Source organism: Cyphomyrmex costatus, unplaced genomic scaffold, assembly GCF_001594065.2.
Source record: "Cyphomyrmex costatus isolate MS0001 unplaced genomic scaffold, Ccosl1.0 scaffold182, whole genome shotgun sequence".
In the NCBI taxonomy this organism is placed as follows: domain Eukaryota; kingdom Metazoa; phylum Arthropoda; class Insecta; order Hymenoptera; family Formicidae; genus Cyphomyrmex; species Cyphomyrmex costatus.
In genome coordinates, this window is record NW_017275847.1 from 1,055,723 (window position 1) to 1,077,524 (window position 21,802).

Here is a 21,802-nt window from a genome sequence, read left to right on the forward strand (position 1 = left end):
CTAGCATAGGATCTCTCACTTCTCTCAGGTTTCTCCGGTTTCTCTTTGCTGATGCAAACCACAAACATATGTATGAGACACGTGTCCATATGATAAATTTTATGAAATGTGCGTGTCATTACACATACGCCTCTGTAAAACTGATTTTGTCGATTAAATCTCTTGGAGATTGAAGAGACTCGTGATGCGCAATGAATAAAATATATTTGCTACAATGATTATATTATTGTTTCGGCCACATACGTATAATCATCACGCTACAACAACACAAACAACACACGGTCTTGATAATCAAGACAATATTGTCCACGGAGTAAAACCTCGTACTTTGTTTTGTACAGTTTTGCACTAAAAATAAAGAGAATGTAAATGTACAGATTCGTGGACAACAGTTAAGAATGTGATCTTTGTTGTACCTTGGGAGAGATTTTGACAGTCATGTTAACGACAATAATCTACAAGAATTACGAACCATCTTGCTCCAAAACTACGTAAATTGATACGTTGTAATTATATGTAATGTTGCATGGAGCAAAACTTATGTCGGGAGGAATTCATCTGTCTTTGTATACTATATCGTATGGTCAATGCTATATGAAGATTCTTTACGATGCAAAGGTGGATGTTATGGCTTGTTATTTTGACGGTGCTTGCATTTGTCACAGGACAGCAAGTGGTAGATGTATGTAATGTCGTAATATCATTTTTTTTTGTTTAAAGTGTTTCTCTAGTGAAGGATTCTTTCTTTATAGTAGACAAATAAGGGAAACAAAAAAAAGGAAAAAGACAAATATAATGATCTTTTTAAAGTTAAAATTTTACTTTATATCTAAAAACATGTTATGTACATACATTATATTTTTTAAATCATGAGAGCACTAAGTTACACTCATTCTTACTATTAAAATTAAATTAACTCAAATAATATTTATATTATTAGAATTTTAATACCGAACTGGTAGCAGAACAAGATGATGCTCTCCTTGTATTTTCTACGCTTGGAGGGTTACTCGTGGGTGTTGATCAAAGATCTGGAAAAATACGATGGCAACAAGATGATGGTAACAATTAGTTACATGCTAGATTATACGAAGAAATTGAATTATCTTATTGTTTTGTGTATCATATATATGTATTAATGTTTTAGAACCCGTAGTCAAAGTGCCCAGTAATTTGTCAGGAACTAAAATGTATGTATTATATTATTACATTGTACATTAATATATCTATATAATAAATAATTATTGATATATATTAGAAATATATAAAATTTTGATTATTGATAATGTTTCATGGTATTTGTTAAATAATAAAATAAAGTGAAACATTTTGTATTTTTATTAAAATGTTTGTGATTTTTAGGCCTATATTTCTACCGGATCCCAGAGATGGTTCACTTTATCTCTTTGGCAGAGAATCTGAAGCATTGAAAAAGCTGCCATTTACCATTCCTCAACTAGTTGCCAGTAGTCCATGCAGAAGTAGTGATGGCATATTGTATACCGGTAGAAAAATTGACACGTGGTTTAGTATTGATCCAATGACTGGTGAAAGAGAACAGCTTTTAAGTTTTCATAAAGTGAAAGATACATGTCCTTTGGAAATGCAGAATACTATTTTTGTCGGTCGCACGGAATATAATATTATCATGGTCGATAGCAAGCACAAAGACAGAAAATGGAATGTAACATTCTATGATTATTCTGCTATGCAAATGGGACCTGATGTGATAGAGAATTACGGTACATTATCTATTTTTATAAGACGTGACGACATATTTTGGAAACTGCTAGATTGTTAGCTATAAAATATTTAATATGTATTATACTGTTTTATATGTATATTGATTGTGTGAGTGTGTGTATATGATATATGTATTGTATACAAGTTTATGGTACATTTTGTACATGCATGTATGTATACATATACATACATGAAAATACATACGCGCGCATGTGTATACTGAAAAAATTTGATTTGATTTCAGATTTAGTACATTTCACCACAAGTTCTACAGGTCGCGTAGTGACCTTGGATAGTTTAGGTAAGATTCTTTGGAAATTGGATTTGAAAAGTCCGGTGATAGCCATGTATACTGTAACCAAAGATGGATTATTGACAATTCCTTTCACAAGTATTGCCGATTCATTGTTGGAAAAGTTCGCGACAAAGCCAACTGACGTTCAATTGTTGTAAGTTAATCAATGTTTAAAAAGAAAATGATTTTTTGAGAGATAGTTCAACATAGAATATATTTGCAAATGTCACGTATAATAGTTAATAATTAAAATATCTTTTCTTTTTTAGTCCAACTTTGTACGTTGGACAGCATCAATATGGTCTCTATGCGTTACCATCGCTTGTTGACTTGGACACGACAACTATATCGAATAATGTAGGACACTTATTGCTGGAAGGGCCATTGGTGACATCGCATCTTCATATGGATAATAAAGTACCATTACCAGGGGATCATGTTTTAATTTCTAATATTGATATAGCCGATGATGGTTATCAAAGTGTTAAACGTACTGAAAATGTCATTACGTTAGGTAATATGTGCATTATATTGTATGCATATCATACATATATTGTTGCACATTTTACATCTTTTATAATGTGTATTTACTTAGGTCATTACAAAGTACCCGCGGAATACAAACCACAAAATCAGCTCCTCCAAATAACTGGACGATCTGATCCAATAATCTTGGAGACTTCGACGTCGAATGTTACTGGGACCAAGTTATCCGTTGCTATGCAATCGGATACGTCTAACGATACTGTACAATCGGAAAATAAGCAGAATTGGCAGATAATTATATCAAAAACGTACAGCGCGACCAAATTTTGGTTCAACCAACAAGAAAACATAGAAATGAAACTAATCATGAGTGTAATTATGTTGATAATTAGCACAATAGCTTGTATTGTAGTTTGGTTTATATATAAGCAATGTAAGGAGCAATTTCAGCAATTGTCACAGGTAAAATACTCTATTATAAGATTGAAGAATAACATTGAAGTGCAATATCTGTATATTATTAAAATTGAATTAAATTAATTATTAAGGGTTCACGTGAAAGCAGTCGTACATATTCTGGTAAATCAGGCAATTCGGTCGTTACGCTGGAAGAGATCGGTGATGGCTTAGTTAAAGTGGGAAAAATTACATTTGACACGGAACAAGTCCTTGGCAAAGGATGCGAAGGAACATTTGTATACAAGTATATAATATTTCTAATGCATAGTGTTTACATATAGATTGCTGTATATCTATATATATCAATAAATATATTTATCTATAAATATCAATTTTAAATTTTAGTTTCATCTATCTAAAAAAATACTTTTATATTTTCTTATTTCCTTGTTTAGAGGTGAATTTGATGGTCGTGCTGTAGCTGTGAAGCGATTATTACCAGATTGCTTTACGTTTGCTGATCGAGAAGTAGCGCTCTTAAGAGAATCGGACGCTCACGTAAATGTAGTCAGATACTTTTGTACTGAACAAGATCGTATGTTCAGATACATTGCCTTGGAGCTAGCAGAAGCAACTTTACAGGATTACGTGGCAGGCAGATACGATAGGGGAAAGATATCTGTAAAAAATATTTTGCATCAAGCCACATCTGGGTTAGCACATCTTCATTTCTTAGATATTGGTAAGTCTAATTAATTTTATTAATGATATAAACTTTATAATTCAGTTTATTCAATTTAAAACGATGGATTTCTGAATGCGTTTTTTTAAAACTGATTTCAAATTGACAAATTTATTTACAAAAAATAATGCGAAGGCTAGTATTTATAGTCAGTTCTTGTTTTAAGATCGTCTCAAATAATGTCTTAAGATACTAACACTCTGTTCTAGAGTCGGTATTTATAGTCAATTTTTATATTTAAAATTGTTTTAAGTATACAGCCTTAAGATGTTACAAACAAAAAGAAGATCGCGTGCGCATTAGTATCTTAAGATTTTTATTTTAAATTAGTTTTAAAATAATGGACTATAAATACCACCCATAATCTGTTCTTATTTCAAGACTAACTTAAATCTTAAGATGCTAATGCAGTCGTCTAATTAACTTATAACATTTTAAAATTATGCTTAAAACAGTCTTGTATATAAATTCTTATATATTATGAAGTCTACCAGTCTACGTCCAGTCTACGTCCATTCCTGCAGGCTGTATTTCGGCCCGGAATTGGCTTGTGACATCTTAAAATTGTACATAAGATGATCTTGAATATAGGATTCGACTATGCATATCGACCATAGAGCCGTATTAATATTTTAAAACATTATTTAAAACAGTCTTAAGATATAAGAACTATAAATACCAGCCGATAACTTAAAAGTCTCTATTAATAACAAATTCGTCTTTGATCTTATTTATTATTTTCTTTAGAAAGAGTTAATTTGTTTAAAAAATTTTTGTATATGTAGTTCATAGAGACATTAAACCTCATAATGTCTTGCTCTCTGTTCCTGGACCTCGCGGAGAGGTACGCGCCATGATATCAGATTTTGGATTGTGTAAAAAGCTCCAGCTCGGTCGCGTATCATTTTCACGGAGATCTGGTATCACTGGAACTGATGGCTGGATTGCGCCAGAGATGCTAAATGGAGAAAGGACGACATGTGCGGTCGACATTTTCTCGCTTGGTTGCGTTTTTTATTATGTTCTTTCCGATGGCAAGCATCCTTTCGGTGATCCATTACGAAGACAAGCTAATATTCTCTGTAAGCAACAGTTGAAGTAAAATTTCCAAGTATACATACTTTTCTTTGGCTCATTTATGTAATTTCTTATATTATTTCTTACGTAGTAACCGTTTGATGTATTCTATAGATCAATCCAAGAGAATGTATTAAGAAATATGTAGAGTATGATAATAATGCTACAGATCATTGAATATACGTTTAGTTATTTGTACAATTATCGTTGTGAAACTACATGAAATATCAATTATATTATAATATTTGCTTGTTACAAGTATATTGGTCTAGTCTATCTGTTTTGTATAACAGGTGACGAGAGCAATCTAACAGCGCTCCAGGAAATGTCTCCGAGTGACAGAGAATTAGCATTGTTGCTTATCAAGGCAATGATATGTAGTAATCCTGCTGACAGACCCCCAGCTTCAGCAATTTGTAATTATCCAATTTTCTGGAATTTAGCAGAGATTCTGGGTTTTTTTCAGGTAAAAAATAAAATTTAGTATTTTCAAAATGTATTTCTTACTTACATGTTTTCGAGAGAAAGAGAGGAAAGAAAATATATATAGTTTAAAATTCATTTTCAAGTTGTATATCTTATAAAAAAAAATAAAGATTTTTTCTATAACTAGTTTATAATAGATTATAACAAAAGTGAGAAATCATATGAATCTTTCCTTCATTTTGTCACTATTATAATTTGTGCGACAGGATATTAGCGATCGAGTAGAAAAAGATCAATCCGACAGCCCGGCTTTGATAGCGTTGGAAACTTATGGTGAGCGCGTAACGGGAAATGATTGGAGAATGTATATAGATTTCGAAGTTGCAACAGATTTGCGCAAATATAGGAGTTATCGAGGCGAGAGCGTAAGAGACTTACTCAGGGCTCTGCGGAACAAGGTTAGTGAGAATTAAGCAAGTATAGATACAGCAAGGTATAAACGTTCCGTGTTATCACGTATTCAATTATTCTCAGATTCGCGTAAAGGAGGCAGTGTCGCTGCGCCTGGCTTAGCACCGAGGCACTACCTGTCTCCAGATATTAATGTTAAAGGAGGAAATGATAAATTATTGCTTTTTGCTTTTTCACTTCCTCTCTTCAATATTTTAGTTTAAATTCACTGAAATTCTGATATATTATAATATATGCAGAATGACAATTAAGATGTTATAAAAACTATTATAATAGTTATTATTTACGAAAATAATATAATTCATATAATTTACGAAATTTACAAGAATTATTATTAGAAGAAAAACAAACATTGAATAGTTAGAAAGAATCTTGTAACAATATATTTACAATTACATTATTAGAAATATATTCAATAAGAGTATATCAAGATTTTTAAAATACGTGCGAAATAATTTAAATAAAGAAGAAGAATGAAAATCAGAAAGCAGAAGAATGTAATTAATGTGTTCTATTTAATTAATAGTGATTTAACGTGATACATCTTAATTGTCTCTCTTATCTTGCATATCGACTTTTTTTTCAGAAACATCACTACAGAGAACTGAGCTTGAAAGCTCAAGAAAGTCTCGGTGAGATTCCTAACAAATTTACAGAATATTGGTTGTCAAGATTTCCATGTTTATTGTGCCACGTGTGGTCCGCGATGCAGAGTTTTCGAGACGAGTCGAGTTTAAAACAGTACTATCATCCACACTATACTTTTGTGAGTAATTACGAGGGGCAACAATCGATCCAAATGGATCGAATTAATAACGCGCTATTGACATCAACCACGACAGGACAAACCAGCGTTAATTGGAGCCCTAATCGAACAAAATACCGTCAGAAAAGAAGGCCAGAAAAGAAGAAGCAGGAAGTATCACCATCATGGTTATTGCATTCACCGAATTGAATTATCTCAAAATTACTACCAGCTAAGCAAAGATGAAAAAAAGTGCGGCTGTACGCAGGTATTCGCGTACAATAATAAAATTTCTATTTAGTTGGAATCACAACATATATAGTTCCATGGTTTTGCAAACCAATACATGAAAAATTCCAGTTTTACTTTTAATCGAAGAAAAGAACTGAAAATCTCGTTCAAATCACAAAGATTTTTTATATAGTAGCGTACTTAGAACAACGTATGTCTTTTATACCAGTTTCAATCATTTTTTTATGAAATGTGTCGATATCTTTATTTTGGTATTTGTTATAAAATGTATATATAAAGATAATAGAGAGAGGGGAAAACGTCCGTCTTGTTCGTGAGATATTAAGTCATAAACATTCTTTTATTCTCATTGATTTGACGTAACCCGAGTTCAATATTTTCTTCACTGTTATACTGAAGAACAAGATAAACGTTAATATAGTACAGACTTATGTGGATAGATTATACAATGACATAGATTACATATGACACTAATGACAACATTGAAGGATGAAAATATGTATAGCCAAATTGCTCTTCGTACGTTAGACAGAAACGATATAGCCGAAACAAGAAAGGATGCATCTCCTTTTGAGAGCAAGAAAAACGACTTTTTTCTCCATCAATCGCACAATCGGACAAAGAAAAAAAATCTGATTTAAACTAATATCATTTTTTATTATCGTTGTCTTTGCGTTTTCAACGAGAGTGCGTAATAGTTATCTTTGTAAGTCTAGGCTAGTATTTTCATAGTCCATATTCTTATTTCAAGATTGTCTTAAGCATAAATATATATGACTAGATACAGTCTTTCCTAGACATCTTTAAGTAAGAGATTGGCCACCGTTAGTCATATTCAGCATGGTATCTAAGATAAAATGAGATAGATTTTGCATAAGGTAGAGACTGTGTTCCAATATACACTGTTAGAGTACTGAGGCCGATCGTATTCATATTCAATTCTTATATATTTAAGATTGTCTCGAATACAGTCTTAAATATATAAGATGTCATAAGCCAATCACAAAGTCGTATCCTAAATATCTTAAAACTTAAGACATTACATAAGATGGTCTTAAGAAAATACTTGACCATAAATATCTACTTGAAAATCTATAGTTTGCATTATATATATTATGATGTAAGAAAGATATAGGTGTAACATTGCATTTAATATGCATGGTAACATACTGTGATAATAGCCAATCAAATTTGGACTCAAATATATATTGAAATGTACTTTTCTATTGCACATCCACAGGAATGCTACACTTGTCTTATTACAATCGTTTTGTGACGTACACTATAAATGTTTATTTTTTTATTAGTACTAGTATTGTATGTCGGAACATGGCCAAAATACTGAGATATTCATTCTATCTTCTGTATCTATCTCATCTTATTCTATATTTTATTCTACCTTAAGCACTGTCTTGAATATGGCGGACTAAAAGTTATCTAAACAATCTCTTGAGTATCTCTCTACTTCTTCGCGATTAGGTGTTTAGAGGCTCCGCATAATCCAAGGAATAGGGAACAGGAAACAAAGAATATAGAACATGGAATCGATCTTGAAATGAGATAAAAATTACAAAAAATTCACTAGTTGTTGATCAATGAATTTATAAATATTTTAGTAAATTTGCTCGCTATTTTTATAATTTTCATCTCCGTTTCATGATACATAATCGAATCCCTGTTCTCTATTCTTTATTCCGTGTTTCTTTCATGCTGAGACTCTAAAGCCTAAGACAGAATTAAAAAGCACAGGAAATAGGAACAAAGAGTAAAACAAATTTCAAAACTATTAGGAATTAGATGTATTCTACACACGGTTTCTGAAATTAAAATCTATCAATATCTGTTTCTATTGCCTGCGTTTGTTAAATGTGTCTCTTATCATCTCCTACCTTGATACAGTATCTAGTTAATATGTATAAATAAATAGTTTTAAATAATGTTTTAAAATGATAATACGGCTCCGCGTAATTGGTTTATGATTGTTGATTTAAGACAGTCAAATATAAGAACGGACTATGAATACCAGTTACAGATTAATAAACTGCATCTTTTATATAGAATATTATTATAAAAGTTTTAAAAATAGGACTAATGCAATTTCGCGTGTTTCTAATTTTTTTTGGAACAATCCATTTGAAGAAAATGTTTATTTTGTGTCAGATTTAGAATTTTCTTTAATAATTAGTTCTTGGCTACGGTTTACTTAATGCTACAAATGCTCGTTGTTGAGCAAGATTAATTTCAATACTTGAAGATATGGTCATATAATCAGAGAAAAAGAACAAAGTGCTAAAAATGCTTTGAATCATCCTTTGATTGATCAATTAGAAATTTTTTCTAATTGATCAAATGCTTCAAAATATTTAGTGTTAAATGGATTGCACCTCTTGATGATATTGATTTTTTTTTCTGCAATTCTCTCAATAAAGTTCTCGCGACGAATCGATTTAAATATATTCTGCATAAAATCTTACAGCATGTAATTACCGATCATAGTCGGTAATATGGTGATAATGTCCGTTTATATTTTCGTAATTATATAACATATAATATACATATAATATACATATATATACATATATATATACATATATATATAATTACGAAAATATAAACGGATATTATTAAATTAAAATTGTAATAGAAATAATTATAATAATAAGTAACGAGTAAAATTATGTAAATAATAGCAGAATCACCATATTATCGATCAGACGGTATAAGTCGCTAAAATTAATGAATGGCTGTGTGCATAAATTTGTACATAGATGTATATAGACGTATATGGTAGACATATATATATATATAATATATATATTTTTTTTCTCTCTCCCCGTACGCACATTTACATTTACGAGCGCCCACATATGTGTTGTGCACATCTGCACATCACGTACTTTTTTTTTGGAGGAGAATGGTTTATTTGCATATTGTTGCAATTGCTCACTGCCAATCACAGCGACTTCTGCGTAGGCAGTTTCTTATATTTTTTCTAGCGCTGTGACTGGTTTGTGCACAATTGGCTCATGTGTAATTGATATATATCTTTTTTTTTTTTTGCAATTTAAATCTAGCTTGTGTGCAGATATGTGAGAGATATGTATGTTTTCATGTAAATAAGATATTTATCTTTGTGCATAATATTTGAAGTATGTCAGTTTTCTTTATTCTGAAATCGTCAAAATCAAATGTTTATCTTACAATTTTCTTTTAATATTAATCTTTAACATAATGACATAACATTGAATGGAAAAAAGCACTAAATATAAGACGCGCGCGGTATTCAAAGTCTGATCTTATATTTAAGATCATTTTAAGTATTATCACCAACGAGATAGTATTAAAGACCGATATCTTTACGGAAATTCGCATTTAAATTTAAGTAATTAAGAAAATAAAAATTGATAATATAATACTAATTTTATATATTAGTTTGAAAGACATATGTATATGTACGAGGGTGGTTCGAAAAGTTCTCGGCCTGACACAGAGATGGCACCGAGAGTATCAAATGGCTATGATTTTTCTTAAGTTTGATCTTTCAGAAGGCCTCTAAAAAAGTTTCAGACAAATGTGGTTAGTAGTAGTTAATAGTCTGTTGCGTCGAATAAATAAGTTTTGATTTCTCGAAAAATGGATGAAATCGAATATCGCGCAGTGATAAAATACTTTGTTTTGAAAGGTTTAACGGCAACGGGAATAAAAAAAGAGCTGGATTCCACTTTGAGAGACTCTTCACCATCGTATTCAACAGTGAAAAAATGGACTGCTGAATTCAAACGTGGTCGTTCATCCATAAATGATAATGAACGTTCGGGACCCCCAAAAACCGCTACGATCGAAAAAATCCATAATGCCGTGTTAAATGATCGACAAGTGAAAGTGCGTGAGCTTGCTGACATTGCAAACATCTCAATAGGTAGAGTTCATAACATCTTACACGAACATTTGCACATGAAAAAGCTTTCAGCGCGATGGGTGCCGCGTTCGCTAACGGTCGATCAAAAACGCATTCGAATGAACGTTTGTCAAGAGTGTTTGAACGTATTTAAACTCAATCCAACCAACTTTCTGCGACGATTCATCACTGTGGATGAAATATGGATTCACCACTACCCACCAGAGATGAAACAGTCCAAACAATGGGGGGTGAAAGCGGGTGGAAGTGCTCCAAAGAAGACGAAAACTGTCTCATCAGCCGGAAAGGTGATGGCGACTGTTTTTTAGGATTCATATGGGTGCTCATAGACTGTTTAGAAAAAGGCGAAACTATCAACGGAAAGTATTATGCAGGATTGCTGGAGCAATTGAACGATGCTATTAAGGCTAAACGTCCGCATTTGGCAAAGAAAAAGGTGCTTTTTTATCATGATAATACACCTGTTCACACTTCTGCAATTGCAGGCGCAAAACTTCATGAGTTGTGCTTCGAATTGCTGCCACACGCACCGTACTCACCAGATTTAGCCCCTAGTGATTTTTTCCTGTTCCCGAATCTGAAGAAATGGCTCGCAGGGAAAAGATTCACCTCAAATACGAAAATCATCGCTGAGACAAACGCTTATTTTGAAGGGTTAGACAACTTGTATTATACTGAAGGTCTAAAGAAGTTGGAATATTGTTGGTCTAAGTGTATTGACTTACAAGGGGACTATGTTGAAAAATTGTTTAGCGATTATCAATAGAGATGATAACCATAGGAAAAAACATTGTAATTTTGCAGCAATATATAAGATATAGCATTAAGAGTATGTATATTTATTTATAGAACATATAATAAAAAAATCATCAATTTATAATGTGTAATATATCATCCAAATATTTATGTAATAATCGCAAATTTATGTCATTCGTCGATAATATCAGGATTCTTCAATTATTTCTGGGCCGTCGGGGCGCTTTTTTTGTATGGATGAAAATTTTCCCAGGATAGACGGTCTTTAACAGTATCTCGTCGGTGATACTATCTCAAAATGCTGTACATATATGGATAATATAATGGCTGCGTTCAACAGACTCAACAGTTGAGTGAGCACTCGCTGTTATTTATGTATCTTTTTAGATTTAAAATCAGATTGGATGATCTAAAAAAATATACCAATCAGCGAGCTGAATGCAACCAAATATATCCAATTATGACAAGTGGACAAAAATAAAGGTATAAAAAAGCGTATATGTATAAAAAACGCAATTAACATATAGCGTTGTATTTAAAAACAAAATAATATATTATTTATCTGACTTTATTTTCTATTATTTGTCAGATTTATAATGAATGATTTTAATGGCTATAATCGTTAGCCTGAATAATTATCTAAATAGTATGTAGATAAATAAAAGTTATCTGAAAAGTTCATAACGAATTTAATAAAAACTTTAATAATAAACAATCACCTGTGAACAGTAGGATCGTCGAAGGTGTGATGGATTTATGTTTTAGACAGAGAGAAACTTGAAAACACCTGACAGCGGCCATGCCAAACTTTTTATTTAATTGATCGACGGTACCAACAAGAATGATCGTATCTGTACTTCCCTTTCTAAAAGCGTTTTAAAAGTGTCCGGAAGTATGTACGTTTCACACATTTGACATATATAATATACAATGGGTGCATTCAGTATTATTGTACTGACTACGTCATTACGAGCTTCGACCTGATTGCGTTCCATGTAACGCTCGCGATGCTCACGCGAGTATCATTTTCCCTTGTTTAACATTTGATAAACAACAAGGATAAAGTGATAACACGAGCGTTGTGAGCGTTGAACGGAACGCAGCCTAATTGCAACAGTTTTTGATAAATCACAATCCGCGCGAAATTTAATCAGCTATCTTAATTAACTAAATTGTATCTTTACTCTCTTTAAATTTTTTCGAATAACAACTTTCTAAACGAGTGAAAATACTGCAAATAAAACTACAATTCTAAACAAGAATGTTGATTTCTTCATATACTGTAATAAAAGGAGGTCCAGTGCGCACAGGTTATATTTTTTTTATATTTTTATATTTTTGTTATATTACCTTTAGTCTTTATAGTTAATGCCGTCGTCACTGTTTGACAATCAGTGTGAATTGGTGATCCTTACATACATTCAGAGACTACAACCGTTAACAAACTGTTAATTATTCGGTGAGCTTTCGTATCTGTTTGGTCTATATTTTTAGATCTAACGGAATATGCCAATCAGATGCAAGTGCTTACTGAATGTTCAGTATGCGAATGTAGTACTGAATGCATCTATTAATAGTGTAAATAAAATTTATTGCACGAACGATTAATCGTTCTCGATCTAACTATAATTTCAAAATTTTTTTTGTCCAGAAAGTTAAATTTGAGATTTGTCTCATTTTAAGTACATTGCTGCGCTAGAAAAGTTTAGAGTTCCTATAAAGGAATCTGAATATTGCTCATAAAAATTCCGACAAAATTGCCCACAGCAGTATTGAGGAGATACGAAATAAATATTTTCAATAGAGATCATAACCAATCGATTGATATCGATCAAGACAGAGGAACGGACCTTTCATTTTTTAAAATAATTTTTAATCTGAATACGTTTTATTATAATTGTAATATATATCATTTTTGGTACGTTAAAATTCAAGAAATTCAAATTATATTCATATATATAATAATTAAACCGAATAATTAAAAATTTATTAATGTATAATTGTAAGAAATAATTAAACATATAACTAAACAGATTGGTATTAATTATAAAATAAATAGCAGAAATAATTGAATAATTAAATGAGACATATGAAATAATCTATTCTCTCACTAAAATTGTCCGAAGGATTTCTTAAGGATCTTCAATAAGCTCGTTTAGTCGGCGTCTCTCCTTCTCTGTTAAAGGGTCTGGCACGATTAACATCTTCGGCGACATGCCAATGCTGAAGACGCGATCGATCCTCACACCATCGAGAGCAAACATCTGAACCATAGCGAAATGCGCGATCTCACGATTCAACTGCCGAAATGACTGTCGTTTAATCCTTTGTACGCGTTGCCTGCATACCACGTGACTTAAAAATACAATTAATTATGTAATTAATTGTGAACTATAGTATATCATAAACAATTTAAAATTATACAAGTTTTATAAAAAGCTAGTGACCTTTAAAGTCTCGGTGTGAACTTTTTCAGAACGTCTCATTTAATCTCTGCATTGCTCGCGTGGTTTTTTTTAACTTGCGTGAAGTGTTTCTGATACTTTAACATTTTATCTCAATTTTCATTGTTCTCTCTCTTTGTTGATTTACAAGTAAATAAATATTGATAATATTCTATACCCTTTAAATGAAAATATATAAAATGCAAACATTTTTTTTTTAATTGTGAAACATTTTACGTTAAATATAATAAGTAATATTAATACACGTTTAGCAAATTTAAAAAGCGGAGATGTCCTGGACATTTCATACGAGTAATGAAGAGTTAAGAATTAATGCCTTATAACAGATACAATAATCTTTGATATGAAAAAATTTATTTTCTTTTATTTTTGTCTAATTAAATTGATTGAATTAATAAATTGAGTTAATTGATTGAGAATGAATTCTTACTAAGGCAAGATTTTTAAGCCGGTATAGCTGGGATGAATTGAAACATCGCTTCGATATAATTCCGGAAATTGCTTCATATGCTTCGTGCGATACTTGCGAAACACAGGTTTCTCTTCCGTCTCTTTTGAAGAATCCTTCAGCTTCTGAGAACCTCCGGAAATTCTCAAGTTCTCATCCTCCAACAATGAGTCTTTTTTATTCATTTTCAAAATTTGACGTTAACTTTCTGCTACGTTTTAGAATAATTTATAATATCGATTTTAGTTCTATTGCGTGAATAAAAAATATTTTCAAGCACATTTTAGTTTAAAAAATTTTTCCAAATTAATTTGGTTTTTGCATTATTTTATACGTCATTAAACTTATTTAATGGTTTAATAAACACAATGTTTCTTATAATGCCATATGTTTTTCTTTACACTTTCTTCACTCGTAGAAAACTATAGAATCACAAGCTTTTATGAAATCTCAACGGAAATAACGATTTTCGAGGCCGCATGCAGAATTTAGCAGATTTTGTCGTCACGGACGACGAACTCAACGAACGATTCGACGAAAATTGGCTGATTCGTAACGAAGTGAGTGCCTGTACCTCGTACGGATATCGATTTGGTTTCCAAGTGAATCAATAGATTCGGCTTATTCTTATTCCAAGTTGCCGACGATGCGCTCACGGTGCACTGAACTCTTCCAGAACAGTAAAGACGAGAGCAACTCGTAAAATTTCACAAACCAATGCTAGAAAATAATCTCCCATAAATGCCATTATCGATCGCTAAATCTGATGATCGAGAAGTCATATTTTTACGATTAAAGTTTAAAAAAAGAAGATAGAAATTCGATCAATAATAAAAAATGGATATTATAATTTTAAGAATTTAAAATTATATCATTAAAAAGTGTATCATACACATAGATATGATTTATTGTTCTATCAATTTCGAGGTAAAATTAAAAAAAAAAAAACAAAGTGAATTTAAACGAATTTAATAATTGAAGATTAATTTGACATATCAATATATAATTTAAACAAGAAAGATCGATAAACGTGAGAAAATGTATAGTTTCAGAAATAGTCTGATGAAAAGCGTATCTTTTATCAGTTAAGATCTTTGCATTCTCAATGGTCCTTCTAGTGAATGCTCTTCGTGTCTTGCGCCAATTTTATCGGGAGGATTGCATGCGATGAGGGCAGCATTGTGGTCTCTATAGTGCATACGTATGAGGCATGCGTTAATTAAATTTATCTCGTATTTTCCACGCAGGCTGCTTGATTGCGTGATGCTACCGTCTTTCTCAATCGTAGGTGTTTAATGTGTTCGTTCACATTGTTGAAACTTTGCCCTTCCGCCTCCGCATTTATTGATTTTTGTGTGTATATGTATAACAGCTATAGTTAAATCATATTGATACAGTCCTTGGCATTACGTATTAATTGAATTAATCAAAATTGAAGTAGTTAGATAATACTAGAATAAAATTGCAAAGTAATTTTTTGCTCTTCATTCAAGACAATGTCTTATCTAGTTTAAAATAAGATACTTTTTAAAAGAACGTTTATTATGAATAATTAACTTCCTTTATAAATTAAATTTCTTAATTAAACCTTTAAACATTTAAAGAGAGTTTTTATTTTTTTTTATTGTGTAATTTATATTATTTCGAAAATATAAAAATACGCAAGAGAAGAATTAAATGATTAATTTGTCGTTTTATTTAGAGAAAAATTAGAAGACTATATCTTAAAAATTAAAAATAAATTGCACTTAAATTTTATTGACAATTATGACATTAATTATTTTGAAGAAGTCGAGATCTTTTAAGTTTGCAAACTTTAACTCGACAGTCGTTTCTTAAGAACGAATAGATTGGTCGTTCCAACGGAAATTCTCGAGTGCTCAACGGTCATGCTCGGATTTATTGATATTTGCTCCAAAAGCAAAGGGGGAGCTCGCCGTCACGCCCGCGAGCTCAACAGTCTTCAAGTATACAGCTGATCGTGAGACGAAGCTGAAACAACCGCGTCGTAGTTTCCGGTCTCTTTTCCCGAAATTCCTGATCGCCATGAGCGAGTGACAGCGAGTGTCGGACGATCACAAGAATCATCCGCGAGTGTCACTATCTATACGGCCTCCAAGTTAATCGGAATAACTGTCGGAATGTCGCCAAGATAGCGAGACAAAGCTTTTTCTCTCTGGAGAACCGGACGGTCCATTTAGATACCGCGTCCCGCTTCCCTTCTTTTTGTTCCGCTTGCGCCACGGAAGATCGAAAGGTTCCCGAGTTTGTGAACATCCAAAGATTTACTTACATTATTCATGACTCCAAATTTGAATTATCTGAAATACCTCTCTGGCGATTAAAAACAGATTTTACGACGAATTTAATTAAATACTTTAGATTAAATATATTTTTCTAAAGGAATTTAAACACACCAAACTCTTTCTAATAATCTAAAAACTATAGCTCACTCTAACTTTCAAGTAATTTGACTGTCAAATTTAGAAAATTTTGAATTATACTCTACGTATAAAATTGATATCTAACATTTAACGGATAAGTTTTACATAAAACTTTAATTTTCTGAATGAATATCGGAAATTGTAAATATCTGAGAAGATCTAAAAACCTGCATCACACACGCACACGATTCCATTAAGTTACCAATTATCTGTTTAAGAATTTTGAAGGATTTTGATGCGATTTATAAAATTTTTGTCAAATTTCTCAGTGGAAAAATGTTAAATAATTTGAGTTTCTTACACATCCAGTAATAAATTATAAAGCTTCATAACCACTGGTCAATGTTGGTGAAAATCGAAGTATCGACTCGCAAGAACGATAGATTGAAAGCTCCTGTCTTCGTCGGGACGCTCAATAACCACGAGAGAGTCTTACAATGGCCAACGAAAGAGTATCAGATCGTTACAGGTTGGCAATAAATTCCGACATGTTTAAATTTATGGATCTATAAATATTGCTCAATGCCTCGAATTTTCAATCGCATTGAAAGCTGCAAATATTCGAAGATGTAGAGATCTAAGAATTCCCCATTTATCGTTTTTTTAAATTTTGTATAAGTGAAACTATATATATTATATATACATCATCTTTAATCTGAGAATTGTTATATTTTTATACCCTAATTTTTATATCCTAATAAAAGGTGTGAATGTTTGTAAAATAAATATGTTATTGTTTTCTCTTTTTTTGGTCATATTATTATCTTTTTTTTTTAATAACTATTTTCTTTAAGGTCATTTAAATATGCAATTTTATTAAAAACTTGCAATAAAGGCGTTATATTAATTTAAAATCTTCATTTTTTTTAAATTACTGTAATAATAAAGTTACTTAACGTGCTTATTCTATTTAATACTTCTTTATTTCTCTGTACTTATCTCTTTTTCAGAAAATTGTGAATAATATCATCTATAATCATAATAATATTCTTAAGTGCCAGTAAATCAGAAAACAATCAATAATGTGCAATTTATTAATAATATAATTATGATTTTAATTAAAGTGTAAAATATCCTAGATGATTATTTATTATATACGAAAGAAAAATCAGATTAATTCCTAAAAAAATCTTCTTCTATTCATTTTTTTTATTAAAGCGCGTTTTGCTCTTTCCAAGAACATCGTTACCAGTTCCGGGTCATTCTGAAGTAAATTTATGCTCAATGACGCTCCAACTGGGCAAAGACATCAGCAAGACCAGTATGCCAGTCATCTTTAACGAGCCCCTCTCTTTCTTGCAACGCGTCGCGGAATATATGGAATATGCCGTATTGCTGAAGCAGGCATCCCAGCAAGAATCGCCAATTTTAAGACTTCAGGTGCGCAAGGAATTGCCTTTAAATCTAATCGGGATACTAAATCAATAATCTGGCACTATTAATAAAACGAAATTAATGATTACGCAGTACGTCGCAGCTTTCGCTGTGAGTGCCCTCGCTTCGAACTGGGAGCGCTTTGGAAAACCTTTCAATCCAATTTTGGGCGAGACATATGAGTTGCAACGCGAAGATTTCCGGTAATTAATTTTTTACAGTTCGTATTTATAATTCGTTAATTTAATTTCTAATTAAAATTGATTTGTTTAATATTATATTGTACTGCCAATTTGCCATCTCTTGCGCATACTTGAAAGTCATTTCTTCTTTGAATCTTCTTCAGGATAATATGCGAGCAGGTTTCGCATCATCCACCAGTATCCGCGTTCTACGCTGACAGCGAGGATTTCATCTTTCATGGCAGCATCCATCCTAAATTAAAATTTTGGGGTAAATCATTGGAGGTACACCCGAAAGGGATTGTTACGGTTGAATTGCCCAAGTAAGTTCACAATAATAATTATAAACTAATTTATGTACTCTAATTTATATTTACTTTAATTAATGTTAATAATTATAATTGCCTCTCCTATTTTATTCAAATGACCTTCCCTGAATGTTAAGAGAACTTTATCAGGAACTTTGAACTCTTTTAAAAGATACTCGATGTGTTAACGGGTTGTGCTTGTATAGATGGAAGGAGTCCTACACTTGGCAAAACGTCAATTGCATCCTTCACAATGTCTTGGTAGGCCAATTGTGGATGGAGCAGTCAGGCCCTTTAGAGGTCAGACAGCATGGCGGGGATAATTTAAAAGCTAAGCTGTGTTTTGTTAAAAGTACCTTGAACGGCAAAGACGTCCATCGCGTCGAGGGATTCATAACGAATCAAGAGTAAGTTTTAATTAAATTAATTATCTCAACAAGGTAAAGAATGGAGCATAAAAGGAGAAGTTTCATTTATATAATAAGTTTATATATATTTTTAACTTTAAATTAGAATAAAGCAAAATAGTTTACTAGCATATTATTAGCAGTTTATTATTGTTTCTTATTATTCTTTTAGGAAAAGAAAATTACTTTTCCTTTACGGCCAATGGACCGATATTTTACGATCGTGCGAGCCCTCGTTGTACGAAGAAACGTTGGAGAAGATCAAATTAGAGGCCAAAAGCCCACAAGGTAGTCCAGGACACAAGAAAGTTTTGGCAAAGCTCCATAGTCTCAAGGTTGGAGCTTTCAAGCCTTTACATCAGGTATAAAACAATTTAATTAAATTTTATTCAGGGACTTTAATTCATTGAGAAATTAAATATTAATAAATGTTCTTTATTTAATTTTAAAACAGATAAAAATTGTTTTGGATATATTATACATATATTATTTTAATTTTAATTAATTCAATTAATACATAATTAAGGAATTATTAAATATAATTTACCATAGTCGTTACATAAAACAATTTTTACGCATTAATCAATCAGTTTTTCCAAAATAATTCTTTTGTGTATTCATTACTGACAAGACGATATTTTTCTAATATACAGGATGCGATAGAAGAGCCCTTTGGCAGTACAGTCGTTGACGACATTCCGATTGTGGACGAGATTCCAGGATCTGTCACACTGTGGGAAGCTACACCAAGGCCCAGCAATAGTTCGGATGTAAGTTAAAATGACATTTAACAAATTAGTCAAACACTCTTGAATTAATTGTTTATAATAAATTATTTTATTATATTGTAATATAATTTTTCTTAAATTATTCTTTATTTTTACAACAAATTTCTGTCTACCAATTTAATAAAATAATTTACTTCAAGATGTACCAATTTATTTGATGCATATTTTGCAGTATTACCAGTTTACGACGTTTGCAATGTCACTGAACGAACTGGAACCTGATATGGAAGAAATTTTATGTCCGACTGACTCTAGATTGAGACCAGATATTCGCAAGCTAGAGAATGGCGATCAGGATGGGGCTGCATCTGAGAAAGCTAGATTGGAGGAAAAACAGAGAAATTGTCGCAAAGCACGCAAGCAGAAGAAAGGAAACGAATATGCTCCCAGGTATAATTAAGCATTTTATTTTATTTTATTTTAGCATGTTTAAAAAAACAAAAGCTCAATTCAAAAATTTAAAAAATTAAAATTTTAAACGATCCTGCAATTTGAATAACTTAAAATTGAAATAGAGGAATAAATAATCTTTTCTAGTACACTTAATTATTAAGTATTTAATTAGCTATATAAAAAGGTAAATTGATTTAAATAAAATTTTATATTTTATATTATGATATTTAATGTATTTTACAATTTTGAACTGGAAATTGTAAGAATTTACACACACAAGTATTACTCGATATACATATAGCAAGATTCGCTTTAACCGAATATATATATATATATCATATATATGGCCCTCTTCATTTATTTGTAAAAACTAAATGTGTAGGTGGTTCCAATCTGGTATAAGTCCTTACACTGGCCAAGAAGATTGGATATATCTAGGCGGATATTGGGACCGTAATTACACCGATGTCGAGGATATCTTTTAATGAAGACGGAGGTCGTTAGCTTCCATTAATCAGACTGACGCTCATCCATGAAGATCAGTAATTGGGCGTCGTTAGTGAAAAATTACAAATAAATTGCCTAAAAGGACAGGTGCGTAGATCGATAATAGACGCCATTAGAAATCGATGTCTTTATGTAAAGTAATTAAAAGCAGATCTTGCGCGTACGAGATTCTTCGAGCGCAAAATTGGAAGTGGGAACTTCGTCTCACGTTCTTCGACGTGGGAAGAAAGCGAATAGAAGATACAAGCGAATATCATTCGGAAACCAATCTTTGAAAATCAGGATTTACGGTTTTCGAACATTCGATTATATCATTGGTTCGCGCTTCCTGTCTCCGACACTATTTTTATAAGAGCCGTGTTGGATCGGAAAGGCGATTCTTTCATAGTATCCCTGCTTGAAGAAGCCAGTATAAGAGACGACAGAAACTGATTTGAAATTTATATAGAATGCATCCTCCTTCCTAAGTTTGGAACAATATCATAATTCAGGAGCACTCTATGTAATTTCAATACAGACTGTCGTTTCAGTCTAGGTTTCTCAGTTAAATTATTAAATATTTATCCACACATTTTACGCTTTTCTATCTGTCAATTTAACCAAATTACGTTTCGATGTTACGAGAATCGGACTTATTTCTATCCAAGAAAAAAAATATTCTTGTATATTTATATAAAAAATATACGTAATAGAAAAATGTAGAAGAAATCTTGTATCTTATCAATTGAGAATGCAATCTGAAATTTAGGTCGACGAATGGATCATTTTTTCACAATGAAAATAAAATAGTGAATGAGAAAGAACTTATTTGAAGATATTTAAAGATATATCATACATATACATACATACAAAATTCTGATAGTGTGAATATCAAAACTATGATTGTATCGATTTTCTTTTATGTGATTCTATCGAACTCTTTAAGCAGGAACATCGTAGATTTTCATGTAAATATACAGCGATTGTATAATACATTGTACTAAAGTGAAACGGACCGAACGATTTTGCGCGACAGCTTCAAATAATATTATTTCTCGTAAAAACTTTATGCGTTATTTTCGATTTCCAATCTGGAAAAAATCGCCGAACTTCAGCCATTGCAAGACGCTATGTTGGAAAGAAACGGAATTTCAAGTTTCGTACAATGAGAAAAATATCTGGTTGAAAATAGAAGA

The 21,802-nt window shown here is 31.7% G+C and overlaps 3 protein-coding genes across 3 annotated transcripts; 2 read left to right on the forward strand and 1 right to left on the reverse strand.

Annotated features, from left to right (window-relative positions):
• Positions 1–610: 610 nt before the first annotated feature.
• On the forward strand, positions 611–6,637 carry Ire1 (serine/threonine-protein kinase/endoribonuclease Ire1). Its single transcript, XM_018537768.1, has 13 exons — positions 611–682; positions 941–1,061; positions 1,148–1,190; positions 1,363–1,742; positions 1,988–2,192; positions 2,308–2,552; positions 2,634–2,986; positions 3,073–3,227; positions 3,379–3,665; positions 4,451–4,747; positions 5,036–5,208; positions 5,435–5,626; positions 6,226–6,637. The coding sequence occupies exons 1-13, from the start codon at positions 611–613 to the stop codon at positions 6,592–6,594; spliced, it is 2,892 nt and encodes a 963-aa protein (XP_018393270.1). The 3' UTR covers positions 6,595–6,637.
• Positions 4,671–14,409, reverse strand: LOC108772255 (uncharacterized). Its single transcript, XM_018537751.1, has 3 exons — positions 14,207–14,409; positions 13,423–13,666; positions 4,671–4,745 (listed from the first exon to the last, which is right to left on the reverse strand). The coding sequence occupies exons 1-2, from the start codon at positions 14,407–14,409 to the stop codon at positions 13,444–13,446; spliced, it is 426 nt and encodes a 141-aa protein (XP_018393253.1). The 3' UTR covers positions 4,671–4,745; positions 13,423–13,443.
• Positions 14,410–17,006: 2,597 nt separating this feature from the next.
• Positions 17,007–21,192, forward strand: LOC108772275 (oxysterol-binding protein-related protein 2). The gene is made up of 9 exons (XM_018537781.1): positions 17,007–17,137; positions 17,847–18,048; positions 18,136–18,245; positions 18,389–18,547; positions 18,739–18,939; positions 19,112–19,301; positions 19,593–19,709; positions 19,900–20,117; positions 20,503–21,192. Exons 1-9 carry the CDS (start codon positions 17,106–17,108, stop codon positions 20,603–20,605), a joined length of 1,332 nt encoding a protein of 443 aa, XP_018393283.1. The 5' UTR covers positions 17,007–17,105; the 3' UTR covers positions 20,606–21,192.
• The last annotated feature ends 610 nt before the right edge of the window (positions 21,193–21,802 follow it).